This window comes from Urocampus carinirostris, chromosome 2 (assembly GCF_059441175.1).
Source record: "Urocampus carinirostris isolate Australia breed hairy pipefish chromosome 2, RoL_Ucar_1.0, whole genome shotgun sequence".
NCBI classification, from domain to species: domain Eukaryota; kingdom Metazoa; phylum Chordata; class Actinopteri; order Syngnathiformes; family Syngnathidae; genus Urocampus; species Urocampus carinirostris.
The window spans coordinates 22919064-22940490 of record NC_142350.1 but is presented as its reverse complement, the minus strand read 5'-3'; the positions used below and the strand labels follow the sequence as shown (position 1 = coordinate 22940490).

The window sequence follows — 21427 nt, the reverse complement described above, 5'->3', positions numbered from 1 at the left end:
GATGTAAAGCACAATTTACCTTAAACAAACGCAGAATTATTCAGAATGTCACGTTTGAGAGAGAGAGAGAGCGAGAGAGAGAGAGAGAGAGAGAGAGAGAGCGAGATTCTCTTTCATACGTGCATTTGTATAAGAAAATGGCTCCTGTTAAGAGACACGCGTACAACGCCGAGTTTAAACTCAAAGCGATCAGTCACGCAGCACAACACGGCAATAGAGCGGCAGCGAGAGAGTTAAACTTAAATGAATCGATGGTACGGAAGTGGAGAAAGGATGAAGATAAGCTCCGCCAAGTAAGGAAAACTCAACAAAGTTTCCGTGGCAATAAAGCAAGATGGCCAGAGTTAGAGGAGACACTTGAACAGTGGGTTGTTCAACAAAGAGCGGCAAGCAGAAGTGTCAGTACGATAACTATACGTATGAAGGCAACAGCGCTGGCACAAAAACACCGGACGTGTTGGATGGCCCATTCACTGAGATATGGTCAATTCGAACACAGCAGAAGAAGAATTCGAGGGATTCGTCGATGAGGAGCTTATAGAGTGATCTTTGTTTTTCTTTTGTGTGTTTACGTTTTAATTTTACAGTTATTATGTTATTGCTTTGCACTCGTTGTTTTTGCACATTACGAGTGTCACTTTATTGCGATTGCACTAACGTTTCATTTAAAATAACAGTATCGGACGTTTTTTTCTTTGCGTGTTGACTAAATGGACAAAAAATAAAATGATATGTCGATGTTGTTCAAAGATGTGTCACGAAAATGCTTTACCTCAGAGAAAATAATAAAACGGCTGTTTATTTATTTTGGGAGTGAATGGAGTTGTGGAAAGCTTGTTTGTTAATAAAGTTTGACCTTTTTGAATATTTTGTTGACATTCCCTTGAGCGTGGCAACATCTAGAGGTTGCATAAAGTAACTACATTCTCTACTGTAGTCAAGTCGTCACATTTATTTACCGTAAATAGCCCTTAATCCCAAAAATGTCTCGAAGGACTGCACAGGATTACAATTACAAAATTGCACAATTACCTGATCTTAAACCAGCATGCACTTATAGCGCCTTATAATGGGGTGCGTCTTATGTATGGCATAAGTTTTAAAATATATCATTCATTGAAGGTGCGCCTTATAACATGGTGCGCCATATAGTGCGGAAAATACGGTACATTGTAAGACACGTTAAAACCCCAAGCACAAAAGGCTATAAAATGTTGCTGGGTGTATATCCATTCAAGTAAGTTTTATACAGTCTACATTGTTCTAAGTGGTATTCTTGGTTACAGTAGGTAGAAAAGCTTTGAATATAGTGAAAATAAAGCATAAAAAGGCTCTTTGGACTCCAGTTAGGAATTGTTAACATATACCTAAGAGAGAAAACATTTCACTTTCAGCTTTAAACAACGCACCCCGCCTTAATGGTGTGTAGGAGGTATGAACAACTTTATTTTGGTCTCGGACTTGCAGATTACAAGTTTTCTGGATCACTGCACTTTTAAGTCACTTTGACTGAAAGCATCAGAAGGGAAACCAAAAAGAAGGACAAAAAAAAGAGAGGCCGGGGGTAGAAGAAGTAAAAAGTGAAAAGATGAAGGGCCCGCTCAGGCCCTGCGACGTGACAATCTCTGAAGCCGGGTTCAAAAAAGTCAACGGCATGAAAGAAAGGGAAAGAGAGCAAAAAGGGAGGAAAACAAACGCCGGCAAACTGACTCACACCAACTTGAAAGCTAGCAGAAAAATAACTCTAAAAAAGTGGGTGCGGACCATGCCCACTCAGCAGGGCCACACACTTAAGACTCGGTTTTTCATTCTGGTGCACCCGAGTCGACTTCTGATCCTGATTAGAGGTAAATACCACGTGTGGTCCTGCCGGGGGGTTAGGGGTCCGCACCAGCCCACAAAAACAGCACAGGAATCGATGCTCAGAATAGAGAGAGGCCAGCACCCCCGCAGTTCTCACGTCAGCCTCGAGTGTATGTGGGCGAGTGCATCTACAAGAAGCCCTTTGAGAAGTACAGAGACCCCTTTGCCACTTCGCAATTCAGTCATCGCCAGTTTACTCCTGATTTTGAATTGGACCGATTTTGTCTTTATTGTCATTGATATCCACGTATTGTGCTCTGCAGACAATAGGGACTGGCTAGGGAGGGCGCTCTGTTTGGGTGGGTGCGACTGTGTCTGCGACTGTGATTGGCTGGTGTATGGTATCTATAAAACAGCAACCTTGTGAGCTAGCATATAGTGTTAGCGCTATATTAAAATATTTTTTAATCAATTTTATAGGATTCTAAGAAATGTCAGAGGAGTGCAATAAATGAATGATGATCACTAGCAGGTGCTTTGTGGATTATTATCGGGTTCCAGAAATGACTCGGCCGTTGTCTAGGGGAAAGCAAGAGCGGTGCTGCTGGTACGGGTAGACGAGAGGTTGGGAACCTATTGCTCGCGAGCCATATATGGCTGTTTTCATTAGTACATATGCCACGGAGATGAAATAGACAATGAGCAAATAGTTAATATATTGTTACTTTAGTAGCTGATTGTCGCATGAGCAAAACAGAGACAATAATGGGGTCAGTCCAGTGTAAATATAGGACACAATTTCAACTCAGGTTTACAGTTAAGGTGTCACACCAACAGACCCCGCTGTAACTGGAACCTCGTTAAACAATCTCTGTTGATTTTTGGGACATATTGGCATGAAAATCCACAGAACAAACTGTAAACACCCATAAGCTTTTGCAAAAGCACCTGGAGCAATTTTAAGTGGTATATTTATATTAATTTGGGACACAGGCTACACAGGACGAAATCTATTATATAATAATGATTCCAGATATTCTTATTATTTTATAGACTTTATCAAATCATCAAACATCACATAGTGAAATAAAACAGCTGAAGAGCTTTTGTTTGGTGTGACTATTTGAAAAAAAAAAAATAAAATTATATATATATATATATATATATATATATATATGTATTTGCTATTATGGGTCTCTGGGTCAAAAAGGTTCCCGACCCCTGGGCTGGACTATCAAGTCTCCTGAAGTCACCGCTACGGATCCTATATATTGTACCAACGCCAAGTCCTACAACCATGTAACGAATAACATGGAGCTACAACTCAATGGAAACCGCAACATTTCGGGAATGTTTCATTTTAATCATCACAGAGACCTGGGTCATCCAAGGATACCCAATGGCACCATGCAACTAGCCGGACGCTTTCTTACACATAAAGAAGACGCCCTCCAAATTTGTTTTACTTTTGTGTAACGATAAAAATTACCATTTTTTTCAACGGCAATTCTGTGTTCCATGTTTTTTTTTCAAGATGTATAGTTGTTATTTTGTTACAGTGCTGTACTCTCGGTTGGTCATGACATCATCTGAAGGTAGTATTTGCGGAGTTTCACTTTTTACGAGATGTTCTGGTCCCCCATTAACTGCCAAAACCCAGGGATCTCTGTACTCTCGTTCAGAAACAAATCAATGTGAAAATAATTGTTCTTTTCATAGCCCCAATACAACCGCCACGGCTTAAACATGGGCAAATTGAGAGTGTACATATATTTTTAAAGGGACAGTGCGTAGTATTTAATCCCTACATGCCGGCGTTTAGGTGTCGTGCAACCAGAAATGAGTGCTATAAAGCACAAAGAAGAATACAAGTTACGGAAACTCGGTGATCAAAACGCACCATTTCACTTTTTTTCCCAGTGTTTTTTAAGGTTTGGGGGTAGCCGTAGCAGCGGGATGGCAGACAACTCTGTCAGATCCTCATAGGTGAGGCTCATGTAGAGTAAGATACATTCAAATTTATTTTTGGGAGGATAGCTCTGGTATTAAAGTTTATTTCTTAACCATAGGGGCCGGTATAATGCACAGGGGCCGGTATATAATGCACACTGTCCCTTTAAAGCTGGAAAAGGAAAACACCGACAAAAAGCGTCCGACTTACCGATGACGAGTGTGGTGATCTGGTCCTTGGCCACGCCATGTTTGTTCCTGACTTCGCAGATGAAGGTGGTGTTGACGGCATCGTCAACCTTGCTCACCGTCAACTTGTTTCCGTCCACCAGCACCGAGTCCGGCAACGGCCCCGATGCCCTGCACGGAACGAACGGGGACAAGTGAATTTGGATTCTGCATAAACGCATGAAAACACACATGGCTTATCTACAGTGACGTGCGGTGAGTTTGGCGTCTGGTGAGGCACAGTCAGATTCGCGAAAGAGATAAACCTACATCCATGAAATGTAACTCATTTTATTGGCTCACAGGGTTCATACACCTTCTTCATGGCCAAATTCAAGCATTTTTTAAGGATTTTCAAGGCCATGACGTATATACCGTAAATTCCGGACTATAAGCCGCTACTTTTTTCCCAAACTTTCAACCCTGCAGGTTATTCAGTGATGCGGCCAATTTTTGTAATTTTTCTAACGGCCGCTAGCGGCACTCGAGTACAAAAGGTAAGATGTAGACCGGTGATATTATATGCGCCGAGGAAGACTGCAACTTCTTGGCTTGTGCTCTATAGTCCGGAATCTAGGGTATACGTTTTCAGAAGCATTGTTTCTGAGTGCCAAAACGTAAAAATATGTTGTTGTTGTTGTTGTTGTTGTTGTTGTTGTAAAGGCTATAGCACTCTGGGAGTGCTTTCAGTATGATAAATCACCACTAGATGGCAGGAGTAACTTTGATCAGATCTTTGTCAACACACTTTGTGTCTTGTTTTGTCTCGTGTCCACCGTATAACACATGTATGGCAATGTGTCGGCAGCCCATTTGCCGTGATGATAAAAGCAAAGATATAATTACATAAAGTTCAACAATTCATGTCCATGATCGTCATGATGACTCGAATCATATGATCACGTCACGTGAAAACATCGGACGCTGAAAAATTCTTGTAAAGTACTCTTGAAATATGGCACTTTGCAATTAAAGTGCCCTTATGTTTATGGAAATCTGATCAAAAGAATGCTTTTTATTTTGCTGTTGACTAAAATAAAATCGCTATCGTGCTGCTAGCACATACTTTGTGCTATTTTGAGATGATTCTATCTATGGTCGTAATCAATATGGAACACGGAAAAAAGATGTGTAAATAAAAAGCAGGACTCATTTTATTGATATTCATTGCTCCGAAGCAGAGTGCATTCAATGTTTTGCTTTTTGCTTAATGTATTTTAATCTATATGTTTTGCATGTTTTTCAGAGAATCTGTGTGTATATTGGTTAGCATAGAATTGTAAATATTTTTTTTTTCACTTCTCACTGAGATGAGCCAAATAAACGGTTTTATAAATAGAGCTATCCTCTTTAGTGCGACCAGTAGGGGGCACCTGACATGAGCACACCATATTGTCAAGCCACCAGAGCAGGCGTGTCAGCATCATTTTCACACACTTAAAAAAAAAATCTTAATTGATTGTGTGGTCTTTAGAATCAGACTGCCAAGATACATGGCCATGGCTACAATTTCCAGCATTTCCAAGCATATAAACCATAAAAACAACAGAATATTCAAGAATTTTCAAGTATTTTAGGCACCCGTATGCAAACAAAGCGGGAGTAGCACTGGTTCAGGGAAAAGTGAGCTAGCGAGCGACTTACGCGGTCCAGGTGATGGTGGTGGGCTGCGGATTGCCGTCGGCCGTGCAGACTAGCGCGGCGTCCGAACGGCCCATGTACCAATTGTGGTCGTAGCCCTCGATGGAGACGGAAGGAGGGTCTGCATTGGGGCCAAGTCAAACCACAGTATATTACAAATAAGCAAAAATTGCACGCTCATGCTAGCTGGCGCATTATTACAATTACCGATACTCAAAAGGTACCACGGGGAGTGGAAATTAGCCACGAGTCACGCCCAAAAAACTCGATGTAGCTACTCTAGCTAAAATGAAAGTGATAAACAATTTAAGCAGCTTTTGCCAACAGTCGATATGAGGCCATGTATAAAAGATATTCGCATACACAGCTAATGTTTGTATCCTAACCTTGCCATAACGAGGTGCCCTAACCCTTACCCTTACTGGTAACCCAACCATCTATGAAGAACTGGTAAGGATCCAAAATTTTATGAGCTTTTAGAACTGCACTGGTGTATGGGGATACTCCATTTATGATAAAGTAGTACAGTGGACTGGAAAAATTGGTTATATCTGTGAATATGTCAGGTAGATGACTGCATAGGTCAGTAGCTAGCTCTGCTAATGCTATCTTCAATTTCTCTAAATAAGGCTCATTGTGCTCCCACAAAGTGATCCACTTCATCCATAGCCTACTTATCTAACCTATTCAATTGAAGTGATTTCTTGATTCAACACGGGGTATGACATTTTTGGGTGAAACCTGTGGAATTGAACTTGTCTCTCCCAAAACTGTGGTTAGTCACAGTTACTTTGTAATTCAACGACGGGGGCCATGACTTTTTCACGTAATGCCAGATAGGTTTTGATATTTTGTGCCTTAATAAATGGAATTAACATTTGAAAATTTGGGAAAAAAAAGGGATAAGAATGAGTGGAGAGGTGTTGTAAAAGGATAGAGGGATGTTTGAACGCGTTCTAAGGGATGGGCAGTGCACCTGTATAATGCGGCAGGGGTAAACCAGTGAAAGCTGTCGGGACCTGCCGCTAAACAGAAGAGTGTGTTGTGCAACCCTGACCCGAGTGTCATGGCCGCTTTCTTGTGTCCTGTTTCATCTGGAGGGACGAAAGCATGACCAACTTAGGTGCCAACTTGTTTGGGTGTTTGGCCATTTGGGTTGGCCATGGTCCAAAAATGTTTGTGTGTGTTTTTTGTAATGTTTTCCCTTTTATTTTCTTCGTTATTGTATGTGTTTGTCTTGCTGTTGGTCACCGCTCTTGAGGGATATGACCAAGGTAGATAGATAGATGGACAGAATAACATTTGATAATTGGGTATTTCCTAGAGTTGTCTCTGTGTGGTATTAAAAGTGGTTTGACGATCTGAAATCTTAGTGAGTTATAAAAACAACCTCCTTGATTTTGCTCGAAAAATGTACCAGATTGATGTGTTTGGAGAGCATGCACCAGGTACCCCCGCGCCCTCCCTAGGCCGTCCACCCGCCAGGGTCTCAAAAACGTCTGAGAAAATGTAGTAGAAAAAGGTCTCACACTCCACGGACAGCCTCAGCTGGTGCGTCCAGGTCTTGTCTTGGGTCCGCTGGTCCACCATGCAGGTGAGTTCCCGGTTGTGGTGGGCGGGCGTGGGCACCAGCCGGTATTCGCTCCGCACCGTGACGGTGCCGTCGGGTCGGCCGGCGCTGCTGGTGGTGTGGTTGCCGCCAACCGAGGCCAACCACTTGATGGTCGCTGCCGGTTTCCCGTCCGCCGCCTGGCACTGCGCCACCACTGCCGCCTGGGTGCCCGCCTGCACCGTCACCGTGTTGGCAGAATTTTTGGGTTTGGCTGCAGACAAAAATCAAGGGGACAGGGTTTGTACACCCGGTTTTCATGGTCAAATTCAAGGCCCTTTTTAATGACCTTTGGAGTCAGGGTTCCTGCAGTTTAAGGCAAGTTCGATTCAAGACCGAGTCGACAAACGAAAACCCCACGTGGATTAGAGCCCATTTTGATTTAAATTTTTTACTAAATCGTATTTTTGTCCAGTTTCCATCTGGAAAAAAAGCACTCTCCACAGTTTTAGATGTTAAAAACAAAACAGAAAAAAGTATGTTTGACTTATCTTCATTCAAAACAGACAGCTACTATAACTATTAATTCCAACTCTGCTATATCCATGAAGCATTTATATCATGATGAATGACTTTTTTTACTCAACATTTTTAGTTTGAACAAATATGAAAAACTGTGTTCAAGACTTTAAAAACGGGATTAATGCCAATTAAAGGACACATTTTAGGCATTTAAAGACTTTTCTGCAGTGAAATGAAATAATTTAGAAGCATTGTATATACACATATATATATATACATATATATATACATATATATATACATATATATATATATATATATATATATATATATATATATATATATATATATATATATATATATATATATACATATATATATATATACATATATATATATATATATATATATATATATATATATATATATATATATATATATATATATATATATATATATATATATATATATATACATATACGTATGTATGTATGTATGTAAATATGTATATATGGGCAGCACGGTGGTGCAGTGGTTAGCGCGTGTGCTGAAACGGATTAATTCGTTTTCAATTATTCTATTCTATATGGGGAAAATGAGCTCGACACAAGAGCAATCGGAGGTACGAGCAAGAAATGAAATGAAGCTAGTGTGTAGAGGTACAGCACTACTGTATATGGAATATTCTATGCGGAGGATAAAGAACGTGTGCATGTTTAGTTCGTGAAAGGCTAACTTTTATTGCATTTGGGGTGTAAAAAAAGGGGATTCTTATCTGAGTGACATTTGGGACTTCAAGTGATGACTTGAGTCGTGAGGAAAAAGCTGAAGATGAGTAGAAGCCGCCACAATATGCGTCCCCTGCGAAAGGAAACTGTCAATCATCCGGCAAATGTCAAGCTATTCGCTTTGGCCACGAGACGCGTTTGCACCCCCAGACCCCCCCCCACCTTGCAACATTTGATTTATTCAATCGTCGGCGTTTCCCGGAACGACTTTCCGGCCTTTCTTTGTGCGCATCGGATTGTGTCGGAAAAGTCTGCGGGGACCGTTTGTTGAAATCTAAATGGGGTGGAGCGCCCCTGATGTATGCAAAAGGAACAAAAAAAAATTCCCAGGTGCACAAACATGTGAATTTCTATGAAGGGGAATCGAATCAAATCGAGAGAAAATACAGAATTGCATTGAACTTTCAGGAGATCGTGTATAACGAAAGTAACAAGTGATGAATTGCTAGTTAGCAGCTCTCATTTAAGGCGCTCGTTATCACCCAGGGAGGGAAACAAGGGTGGCGATGTTTTCATTTTGGCAAGCATTTACAAGCGCTTCGCTCTAAATTCAAGCTCGGAATCCATAGATTAAGACACATTTCATAGTGCCCTGTTTTGGTGTAGCATGCAATACAAACTAATGCAAGCTGCTGTTAATCACAAGGGGAAGAAGAAAGGCAACAGCAAACAAAGCCACCAAGGAGCAGTGTCAGCGTTAGTTTTAAGCAGACTTGTTGAGATATATGGCAACAATTTCAAGTATTTACAAACACTTCACTTAAAATTCAAGCAGCTAATCTTTGCGCTAATACACATTTCGTCGTGACCTTGTTTAGGTGTGGCATGCACCTGTCCTCTCGGGCATGCTGCCTTGTAAGACAATGCCATACAAACTAATGCCAGCTTCCGTTAATCATGAAGAAAGAAAAAATGCAACGGCATAGCGAGGCCACCAAAGAGCAGTGTCAGCGTCAGTTTTAAGCAAACTTGTTGAGAAACATGGTAACAATTTCAAATATTCACAAACACTTCACCAAACAATCTAGAACGTAGTCCTTGCACTAAAGCAAGTTTCATAGTGCCCTGTCTTGGTAGCCTGCTATATGTACAAATGCCAGGTGCAGTTAATCACAAGGAAAGAAGAAAGGCTACAGCAAATGGAAGCCACCCACGAGCAGTGTTGGCGTCAGTTTTAAATGGACACAGCAACAATTTCAAGCATTCACAAGCACTTCACCAAAATTTCAAGTATGTTATCCTTGCTCTAATACACATTTCATAGTGCCCCGTTTCTGTGTCGCATGCTATAAAAACTAATGAAAGCTGCCGTTAATCACGATGGAAGAAGATAGGTAATGACAAAGCGAAGCCGGCAATGTCTGCTCGAATGGGCAGAGAGCAGCTGATGATATTGTAGGCTGTGTTGATGACCCCATGTGAGGTTTTTATGTCTGTTGTCATGGTCAATGGGTTTGCAGCGCACATTTTATATCAGGTAAGAGAAATAAAACGTTTATTACTGTTAGTATCGAGTCCACTTTTTTCAATCGTCAAAGAATTTAGTTATTTTCTTAACTTGAGTTAACTGTTAGCGTGGAGCCTTTAAGAGATGCCTCTCCTTTAAACATAAAATTAATACACAAATAATGAAATGTATTTAATAAATGACTTGGATTGTGTGCCCAACTATTATTTGCAACGCATGCTTGTCTTTGTATTTGACGGGTCGCAGTGTTGACAAGACTACTGTTAGCATTTAGGCTACACGCTAACAGTTAGCTGGAGCTGAAAAAAATAACATGATATTTTGCTGACATAGTAATTCATATGGACTCAACAGCAACAATCATAAACGTTTCATTTCTCTTAATTTAAACTCGCATCCTTTTTGATGACGCAAAGCTAAACTTTTAGCCCTTTGGTAACATATCGTCTCGCTTTAGCATTTGGCCTCCAGTCATAGCTCCGCCCACCGGATATGTCACAATTTTTACAAATGAACGAATGAGTCTAGGGTCTATAGCAGGCGTGTCCAAAGTCCTGCCCTTGGGGCCAGTTAGGGCCAGTGATCAAATTTTTACTAATAGCATTAGGCCTGCCAGTATTGTTGACCAGATTCAGATTCAGATTCAGATTCAGATCTACTTTATTGTCATTCTAGTACACGTGTATACAGAACGAAATGTCGATGCATCTGACCCCCACAGTTTCCTTGAATGTACAGATATAAATAAAGTTGTATTGTAGGCTACGTATAGTATTTTACCATAGTGCCGATAGTGCAAGAAGAGTAGCTAACCAGATGTGCAAAATGGGCAGTCAGGTTAACAAGTCAGGTACACAGTAACATTAACACTGTAACAATAACGCTGTAATTACAATAGTGCAGAGAGCAATGTGCAAGGAGTGGCAAGCTATAAAAAAAAACTGCCAGTAGTGCAAAAAGTCAGATTAGCAGCCGTTTAGAATTAAGTTAACTATATGTTAGATTGACCATTTAACAGTCTAATGGCCAGGGGGACTAGACTATTGCGAAGCCTGGTGGTCCTGCACCGCACACTGCAGTACCTCTTCCCAGAGGCTAGCAGAGTGAACAGTCCATGATGGGGGTGAGAGGGGTCCCCGGTAATGTTCTTAGCATGGGATAGGCAGCGCTTCTGGCCAATGTCCTGAATGGAGGGAAGTGTAGTCCCGATTATTTTCTCTGCTGTCCTCGTTACCCTCCTCACACTACCCCAGTCGGTAGCGCTGCAGCCTCCACACCACACAGAGATACAGCTGGTCAGGATACTCTCTATGGTGCCCCTGTAGAATGTGATGAGGGAGGGGGGGGGGCAGGTGGGCTCTCCTCATCCTCCGCAGGAAGTACAGGCGCTGCTGTGCCCTCTTAACCAGTGATGCAGTGTTCACGGACCAGGTGAGTTTGTTTGTAATGTGCACCCCTAGGAACTTGATACTGCTGACAACCTCCACAGCCTTGTTGATGCAAAGTGGGGCATGGTTGGGCTGGTTTTTCCTAAAGTCGACAATGATCTCTTTAGTTTTGTCGACATTCAGGACCAGGCTGTTGTCCCTGCACCAGCCCACCAACTGCTCCACCTCCTCTCTGTAGGCCAGGTCGTTGTCATCCCTGATGAGGCCCACCACTGTTGTGTCGTCAGCATACTTCACGATGTGGTTTGTGGCGGACCTAGGGACGCAGTCGTGTGTCATCAAGGTGAACAGCAAGGGGCTTAGGACGCAGCCTTGGGGGGAGCCCGTGCTGAGGTAGATGACATCTGAACTGTTCTGACCTATCCGCACTGATTGGGGTCTGTCACAGAGGAAGTCCAGCAGCCAGTTCCGCAGGGGGGTGTTGAAACCCAGGAGTCTCATTTTGTCTACCAGATGTTGTGGGATGATGGTGTTGAATGCTGAACTGAAGTCCAGGAACAGCATCCGCACATGGGTGTTCTTCTCCTCTAGATGTGTCAGGCTCAGGTGAAGCGCAGAGGAGATGGCATCCCTGGTGGAGCGGTTTGTCCTGTAGGCAAACTGAAAGGGGTCGAATGAGGAGGGGAGACTGGAGGTGATGTGCTCTTTAACCAGTCTCTCAAAGCACTTCATTATGATAGGAGTCAGTGCAACGGGCCGGTAATCGTTGAATGATAAGATCTGGGGTTTCTTTGGCACTGGGATGAAATAAAGATAAAAATCACCAGTTCACCAGACGATGGCAGTAGCCATTTTTTTTGCTGTGCCAATTTAGCCCACAGAGTTTCTGACAAGGCGACCGTCAATAAAAAAGGAAAGTTGACTGTGAAGGCTGCCGCTTCCAGGTGAAGCGGAAATTGGAGTATTTTTTCACCAAAGTCCAAAACAACTACATCTGCCCAGTTTGCCAAGAGACTCTTTTCAAAGAATATAACTGACGGAACAAACATGCCGACTACACAAAGCTAAGAGGAAACGAATGCTGTGAAAAGGTGAAGCCACCGGAAGCGGATTTTTCAAATGAAGATGCTACAAAGGCGTGCTACGAGGTCGCGAGGTCCAACGCCAAGCAGTGCAAATCTTTAACGGAGGTTGAATTTATTACTGTTCAGTTTACCAAATCTGGTCCAGCTTCTAATAAGTTTCGACCCCCTCTGGTCTTTCGATACCTCGACAGCTCTCTAGATAACAATCCTAATACAATAACGTGGCCTGGCATTGAATCTCTTCCACAAGTCAGTCCATCTGGAGGGAAAACAAGTCCTGTTTAGGTCCATTCGACTCTCTAATTAGGTTTTGGAGCAATCTTAGAGAAATATAGTGCTTCACGGAGATTCATTGCCTCATTTGTAGATCTGTGGCCACCTTACACAGGAATGGCTTGCTGCAAAAGAAAACCCTGCAAGGAAAAAGGAAGAACTCTTCATCTATTCTATGAACTAATTCATATAAAACCAACCGAAGTCAAACTGGATTTTCCGTTGCTGCCAATGCACCGGGTGTGTTCAAATCATGATCTTATTGTTGACACTTGCAATCTTTTGGTTCCCTCTCATCATCTTTGCCTTTCGCCATCTCAAAGGCTGCTTTGTTTTCCGATTTGTCTCGTGTGTGCTTACTTGATGACAACCGAATCAGGAGATGAGATCTTTGATATTTGCGCAGGATGCACAGATTCTTCAATAAACTCTGACCGTCAGCGAAACTTGTCCAGTTCTACACGGTCTGAAAAGGCTGCACCGGATTATCGAGCGCAAGACCCAAAATATAGTCTGTTGTCATATGTTTTTCATCCATAAGGCGCACCAAACTATAAGGCCCATGAAAGTGACACTGCAGTAAAAGATACCGTATTTATGTGCTTATAACCCTTGGGCTCTTTTTACATTTACGGCATATTTATGCATCCGTTTTCTGCGCCCCTTATCCTCACTAGGGTCTGGGGGTTTCTCGAGCTAACTCTGGGCAGGGGACACCCTGAACTGGTTGCCAGCCAGTTGCAGGGTACACAGAGACAGATAACCCACTCCCTCATTCAAGCGTAGGGATAATTTGGACAACTGACCCGACATGCATGTTTTTTAGGAATGTGGGAGTGCACAGGGAGAACATGCAAACTCCGCACAGGGAAGTCGCAGTCGCTGAAATTGAATCCTGGATCTCTGCACCGTGGGGCTGCATGCTAACCACCCAGCCGTGCTGCATATTATATATATATATATAGTGAAATAATGGATCACTTTATAATTGTCACTGATCAAAACGGGAACAAAATCCGTATAACAGCAATGAAGGAGCCGTTTTTAGATCATTATCTAAGGAAAACAGATAAAAGACCCTTTAATTTATTCTGAATGCTTGGCTTGACTCAACTTTAGGTCGTTTTAGTAGTATATACTTTTATCAAGGCGCATACAATCAGATTTATAACGTTTTCTATTACTACAGAAGAAACTTGACTAGAACACAAAACAAAACAAGAATAAGAAAATAAAACAAAGAAAGATAGAAGTTGCATTATTTTTAAGCAGACTTGTTGGGGAACATGGCAACAATTTCAAGCATTCACCCAGAACTAAGTTGGTTTTCAAATCCTTAAAAACACAATATTTAAATAAAAAAAAGATTCAAGGATTCCAAGCACCCAGTACAAACCCTGCTTATGGTTCGGGAAAATACAGTAAACGGAGCGTAGTGTAGGAAGTACTGCGTCTACCAGCGAAAATGCCTTAACTATCTGGACAGGTTCATTCCCCCACTTGAATGGAAACTGCCTACTTTTTATCTTTGTCAGGTCTCTTGTTAGCGTGTCTCTTTCCCTATCTTTTTTTTTTCTAATTGATGCGAGGGACCCGCATGGGCGCTTCCACTTGACCCACATGCGCCCTGCTATGCCAGCGACCAAGCCGGATTTCATTATTAGCGTCGAGTCCGCTTAATAACTCAAGAGCCGCCTTCACGGATGCTTAAGCTTGACGACAAACACGGAGAAAGACGGGAGAGACTTACGCTGCCAAGCGAAAAAAAATATAGTCCCCCCAAGAACTCATTTTGTCATAGTGCCACATTTCAGCCTTTAAACTTAAAGCTAAATTACTGAAAATGTTTTCTAAGAATCAACAACGTGTGAGATACAATCTTACATTATATTTAAAACGAAAAACCTGAAAAGTAGGTGTTGCTAAAATATTGGCACTCTGTTCTGTAAGCTCAGACAACTGGCTCCAGAAGTTCCCTAATGACTTAATAATGTCCCCAATGACCCATTTCGCAAAACTTTCAAAATGGAGAATGCATCAAACCAGGCCCCCCCTAAATTTTCATCCCGAACAAGGAAAAAACTAATCAGAAAAGCCACTAAGAGGCCAGTGATCACATTGGATGAGGTGGGACAATATGCGCATAAGACAACTTATTAGTCGTACTATGCATAAATCTGACTTTTTGTAAGAAGAAAGCCTTTTCAGAAACAATAGCATACAAAGCCCTGTTTAGCGTTTGCAAAAAGCTGCATATGGAAACACAAATATCAGGTGGAGCAAGGTGCTCTGGTCTTATGAGACCAACATTGAACTTTTGGGGATGGATGGAAAGTTACGCTTGAAGTAAGAGTAACACCGCACATCACCTTGAAAACACTATTCACACTGTCAAACATGGTGGTGGCAGCATCATCTTCCAAGTGATGCTTTCCTTAAGCAGGGACTGGGAAGAACATTAGAGATGATGGGAAGATGGATGGAGCCAAATAAAGGGCAATTCTGGCAGGAAATGTGTTGGAGTCTGCCATAGGCCTGAGGATGGGACTAAGGTTCACCTTTAAACAGGACAACAGTCCTAAACATAAAGCAAAAGCTACAATGGAATGGATTAAAAATAACAATATAAAGAGGTTAGAATTGTTTGACCTCAATCCTATAGAGCATTTGTGGAAAAATCTGAAAAATGCTGTGCACAAAGATCACCTGGAGGAACTTGAACTGTTTTGTAAAGAAGAATGGGCAAATATCTCAGTTTTAAGACTCAGAGTCTAAAAAAAAACTTGTACAAAAAATTAACTGAAAGGGGCCAATCATACTTAAGATTTGGGGAGAAGCATCCTGTGGAATGATGAATTCAAGATTTGCAGCCGGTTACCACATTTGACAAAAATATCATGATGCCAACAGTAAAGCATGGCAGGGGCAGTGTGATGGTCTGAGGCTGCTTTTCTGCTTCAGGACCAGGACAACTTGCTGTGGTTAAAGAAAAAATGATTCCTGGTGTTTACCAGAAGATCCTGAAAGAGAACGTCTGGCCATCGGTTCAGGGGACAATTCCTTTTTCGCGTAGGGACGGATATGTTTCGATTATTGTGCCTTAATAAACAAAATCAAGATTTCAAAAGTGCATTTTGTGTTTCCTTGAGTTGTCTCTGCGTGATCTTCAAATTGGTTTGTTGATCTGAAACTTCTGTGAGTGATAACTATGCAAAAACACAGAAGAGGGCAAATACCTTGTCACAACTGTAGATTCATGCAAAGACCATGTACTATTTCCTCACATATTGCATGTCTAAGAGTGCAAGATTACTTATAAGATGATACAATAATTTGAACGAGGGTTTTGCGCACACGCGCCAACGCATTTGGGTCTTCCTGTAGCCCTGCAGCTTTTAAGTCACAGCCGAACAGGTCATTTAGAGCGGCTGACATATTTAACCTCTATCAAGCAAGCGCAGCCCCTGCAATTTGTCAGAGTCGCCGCCTAATTCACCACGATTTAACCGCGGCGTCTTTTGTGGCGCGCGGATTTATTCACCGATCAAGCTGCGCGCCGTCGCGTTGGTGAAAAGTGATGACAGGGAGGAGGGGGGTTCGTTTGGCGCACTCTGCCCTTGTCGCGGCGCAGATAAACGTCTGTTTGTTTCCCGGGTCGCTCATAAAACATAAACATCGGCCGAGAAGGAGAACTAGTCGGAGCCGTAATTGGCGGCTGCCAATGTTGACGAAATGCATTTGTTTTTCTCATTTTGTTTAATCCAGGACGCGAGCGGCTACGCTAAGTGTTTGCTGCCTGACCTGAAGACTCCAAAAGGGAAAGAAAACAAAAGACTGTTATTTTTACATTTCCGAGCACTAACTGAAATTAGAGTCAAGGTGCTTTGGGGCTCCGGCAGACTTGGCCGCGCTTTGTGCGGTGTTCCTACACCTTTTTCAAGGCCAATTTTTCCATTTTTCTAGTACCTTTATAGGAAAAAAATCCAGTATTGATGAAAAGACGTTTATGACTAAAACAAAGTTACTATCTTGCTGCTAGCACATACTTTGTGCTATTTTGCGCTTTTCCTATCAAGATCCACGATATTTTTCTGGCAACAGGCTGCTATAAACTGACATGATTTCTGTCACCCTCGTTTAAAAACGCACGTGCAGCATCAATACGTCCCACTGGTTTACAAACAAAAGGCTCTATATTTATTTAGTAATAACGGATTTCAAAAGCAGAGGAATGATCCGAATTTGGACTCATTCTAATGATATTGATTGCTCCAAAGCAGAGTGCATTTAATCTTCCAATTTTAGAGACTGCTGAGCTTTTGCTCTTTGTTTTACTTATTTTAATTTTTATCAATATTGCTTGTTTTTCAGATGATCTGTGTCCAAATAGTTAACAGCATTAAAGAGTTAACATTTGTAATAAATATAATTGTATTGCATTTTCAGGGATTTTGTGTTTATCAACTTTAAATCTTTTCAGTGTGTAAAAAGCAAAAATTGTTTTGTATATTACACAAAAAATGTCAATCTGTGAAAATTTAAATTCATATTTCATGTGTTTTTCAGAGATTTCCTGCAAAACATCTGATATTTCTAATGACTAAATAATTTGGTCCATAATGTTTTATTATTATTGATAATATATCATTAAATTAAAAGAACATACACTTTTGTTAGCCTAAATTGCAGTTTTTTTTAAATAGAGCTGTCTTCTTAGATGAGACCAGTAGGGAGCGGTGACGGTTCAAATGACGACGTCACAATGATTGAGAGCAGGCTTTTCGGCACCTTTTTCACACTTTCCAGGGTTAGATTTCCAAGAAACCTGGAAATCATTTCAAGCCTTTTCAAGCACCTCACCCAAAATTCGAGCATTTCCTTGACAAAACAGAACGTTCGAATTCAGGCATTTTCACGAATTTCAAGCACCCGTACGAACCCCGAACAATGGACTGTTCTTTCGACATTTCCAAGCACAAATGGAAATCCTAGTCAGAGTGCTTTGAGGCTCCGGCACACTTAGCGGTGCTTTCTGTTTCAGCCCACTACTTTCATCTCATCAACTGTGACTCGCCAAGGTCATTATCGTCGCAGAGGTCTTTATCTGTCTTCTGTTCTCGGGAGGAAATTCATGTTTCTGACTCCAATGGACAGACAAGCCGTGTGTTTTTTTTCTCAGACGCTTCCAGAAGCCATATTGGACACAAAAAACAAAGACATTGGTCCAGAGCTGGAAAAAATTAAAAGCCTTTTATAAGCCTAATATCAAATGCAGCGCATGCTCTATGTATCTATATTAGCTATGTTAGCCTACTATCAAATTAACCAGTGTTGGGGAGTAGAGGAATACATGTAACAATGTTACGTAATCAGGATACAAAAAACGTAATTGTATTTCGGTACGTTACAGAAAAACAACACAATAAAATTACAGATACATTTATTTAAAATAAGGATTACTTTGTAGGGTAACCATTTTATTTAAACGTTTATTTACATATACTGTGGTACCTCTGCTTACAAATGACTATAGTGTACATACAAAAGTTTTAGGTTACAAAGTACCTGATCCGGAAAATATTGCCTCCAGTTACAAAGGCGTTTCAGGATACAAAGTCAAAATGAAAGTATATTAAAGTGATCATTTCATCTCGCTACATAACTCCCCGATTGCAACATTTTTTTCACGGTCTTTAGCCTGCGATAACCTTTGAGTGCCTGTATTGAAGGAAACAACATCAGCCAATAGAGACCTATTCAAATGTTGATTGACACATTGGTTAGCCAGTGAAATTCCCAACGTCATTTTCAAATGTTACGAGCTGTATTGCAATGAGAGCTGCTTATGAACGTGCGAAAACCCAACCCGGGATCCGTGTTTGTGCGCCATTATGCATAATCATGGATTGATTTAGGAATAGAGAGGTCAAACATTCTCAACTCTTTCACAATGTGTGAAAAATGGCCAAAGTAAAATACACAGTGTCTGTAAACTGTAGTCAAGACTGTGCCATTTATATTATCAACATTATCACTATTATTACAGTGATACCTCTACTTACAAATGGCTCTACATACAAAAGTTTAAAAAGTACCTGGATGGGAGAATATTGCCTCTAGTTACTTAGGCGTTTCAGGATACAAAGTCAAACATACCGTTCAGTAAGATCTGCCATGGGCCGCTCCCAGAGTTCTACCTGGCAAGCCGATGCGTATGCGTGAATCCCCGCCTGCTTTTTGTGTCTTCAGTTAAAGTTGAATGAAAATGTTTAAGATAACCTTTATTCTTCATTTTTAATACATGATGTGGCTCCCGTTTGATGTTTATTGTGTGGTTATCTAATTCTAACATGTATTTGTTTCATGTTCTGATGCTCTTTGATGATTTATTAAAAAATCTATACAAACTTTTGCGGCGCTTGGAACAGATGAGCACATTTACATTGACTTACAAATGTTTCAGGTTACAAAGCTACTCCCAGCATCAATTAAATTGATAAGTAGAGGCACCACTGTACGGCATGCGCCAAAAGACGAATTCTGGCCTAATTTCAATCACTGACACGAGAGAGACAGAGATTAAGATTACATGCAACATGCGCGAGACAGCTAGGCAACCCCTTCGCTTGCTATGGATGCGTTCATGGACATTTAGCACATTTGATTATCTTCTTGTATTTTATAGTTTAATGGTGTCCAAAGTCCACCATTTGATCGCCGTATTGTTATGTTGTGAGTATAATGTACTTAGCTTTATAAATCTGAATACTTTATAGAACAAGTTGTTGGAAATTTAGAAAGTAAATAATAGTCGTGTATAAAAGAATATTGGGTCCTTAATGCCCTCTTAATGTTAACTAAAACAGCATATCTTGTCTGCCGTGTTGAAGAGAACATGTTATTATGGCTTAATAAACTATACTAGGTAGTTAAAACTTCACCACTTCATCCTGGTTTCCTCCAGTTCCTTTTCAAGGTTTCAGTGTTCATTTATATTAAACACAATTTAGTACAAATTTTCATATTCTTGTATTTTGTATTGGAATATAAAGTAATCCAGTTATATTAATTCGGTATTATAGTATTCGAATTATGTATACATTAAGAGGCTAGTCAACACATTGGATGAGGTGGGACAATTTGTGCAAAAGACAACTATTAGTCGTACTCTGCATAAATCTGACTTTTATGGAAGAGAGGCCCTTTCTGAAAGAATAGCATTTTTTACATTTTTAAAGTAATCCTCCCAACCCTGAAAATTACTAAGGTAGATAATGCTCTAGGTAATGCCGGTTGTAGGATACTGAGTTGTAGGATTCTGCCACACAATATTAATGAATTACAACGTGTTTCTTTGCTTTGACAAAATGAAATAAAATCCAACAAAGAAATCCATCACATCACTCAACTCATCATAGGCAATATAGTATTCTGGCCCTGAATATTTTTGATATGCTGTTTGGTGATGTTCCTTGCCATTTAAATGACCCTTTCCTTCGCTGTCTAAGTGAAGGGAGGCATGTCTCTTATTTTCTGCATTATTTCACTTTTGTTCTTGAAGTCTGCAAATTTTTGTTCTGATTAAGGACTCCTTCATGCAATCACTATCTGTGAACGTTTTCCCCGCTTTATTATCTCCTGGGTTGCACCATAAATAAGGACTTTTTGGTCCCAAAAAATCGACAAAAGTCTTATCCAAGCTGTTCGGTCCCGGTATGATCTCTGCCAAAAGACTGTGTATGTATGATTTATTTTAAAGGGAGTTGGACACCACCAAGGCTGCTCTTTGTCACCGATTCTGTTCATAACAATTATGGACATGATAAAGGGGTCCGGTTTTTGGTCCTCACCATTGCACCTCTGCTTTTCTCAGACTTTGTGGTGCTGTTGGCTTCCTCAAGCCAAGATCTTCAGCTCTCAGTGTAGCAGTTCACAGCCGACTGTGAAGCAGCTGGGATGAAGATCAGCACCTGCAAGTCTGAGACCATGGTTCTCAGCCAGAAAAGGAGATCAGATCCTGCCCTAATTGCAGGACTCCTCCAAGTATCTTGGGGTCTTGTTCACAATCGAGGGTAGGATGAAAGATCAACAGACAGGTTGGTGGAACGTCTGCCGTCATGCAGACCCTGGTGAAGAAGGGGCTGAGCTGAAAGGCAGAGCTCTCAATCTACCGGTCGATCTAGGTTCCTACCCTCACCTAGGGTCATGAACTTTGGGTTATGACCCAACACGATCGCGGATACAAGTGGCCGAAATGAGTTTCCTCCGCAGGGTGTCTGGGCTCTTCCTTAGTAATAGGGTGAGAAGTTCGGTCATCCAGGAGGGATTACGTGTAGAGCTGATGCATGCATGTAAAAAAAAACTGGAACAAATCCACAGAACCCAGTTTTAGGAGTTGTTTTAACAAAACAACAACAAAAACTTGGGGAGTTGAGGATCGTTCCAACACTAAACTGAACTGGGTTATTTTTTATTTGTTAGTTTTAAACAGCATTTTTCATCATCTAACAAAAGTGTTTGCACGTTTTAATCGAAAAAACTATGTGCAAAATTTGGTCCTGATAAAAGAAACTGAACACTCTCTATGTCTTGTATATAATGTTAGGAAGAAAAAAAGAAATGTCCGGCATATTTGTGTCTGAAGGATGCTTGGAATGAGTTGAACTGGAATGCATGTTTTTGCCTCGACTAAGATCAACAGATGCTAAATGTGAAAAAGTTGTCCAAAATAT

The 21427-nt window shown here is 41.1% G+C and overlaps 1 protein-coding gene across 3 annotated transcripts in view; it reads right to left on the bottom strand.

The window, feature by feature from the left end:
- pvrl2l (PVR cell adhesion molecule related 2 like) overlaps window positions 1-21427 on the bottom strand; it is a 253556-nt gene that overhangs the window by 100541 nt on the left and 131588 nt on the right. For all 3 annotated transcript variants that reach the window (XM_088329438.1, XM_088329439.1, XM_088329437.1), the window contains exons 4-6: window positions 7152-7445; window positions 5626-5743; window positions 3965-4113 (exon numbers count right to left, since the gene is read on the bottom strand). In XM_088329438.1, the coding sequence (XP_088185564.1) occupies window positions 3965-4113; window positions 5626-5743; window positions 7152-7445 (561 nt within the window). The remainder of the gene's footprint in view (window positions 1-3964; window positions 4114-5625; window positions 5744-7151; window positions 7446-21427) is intronic.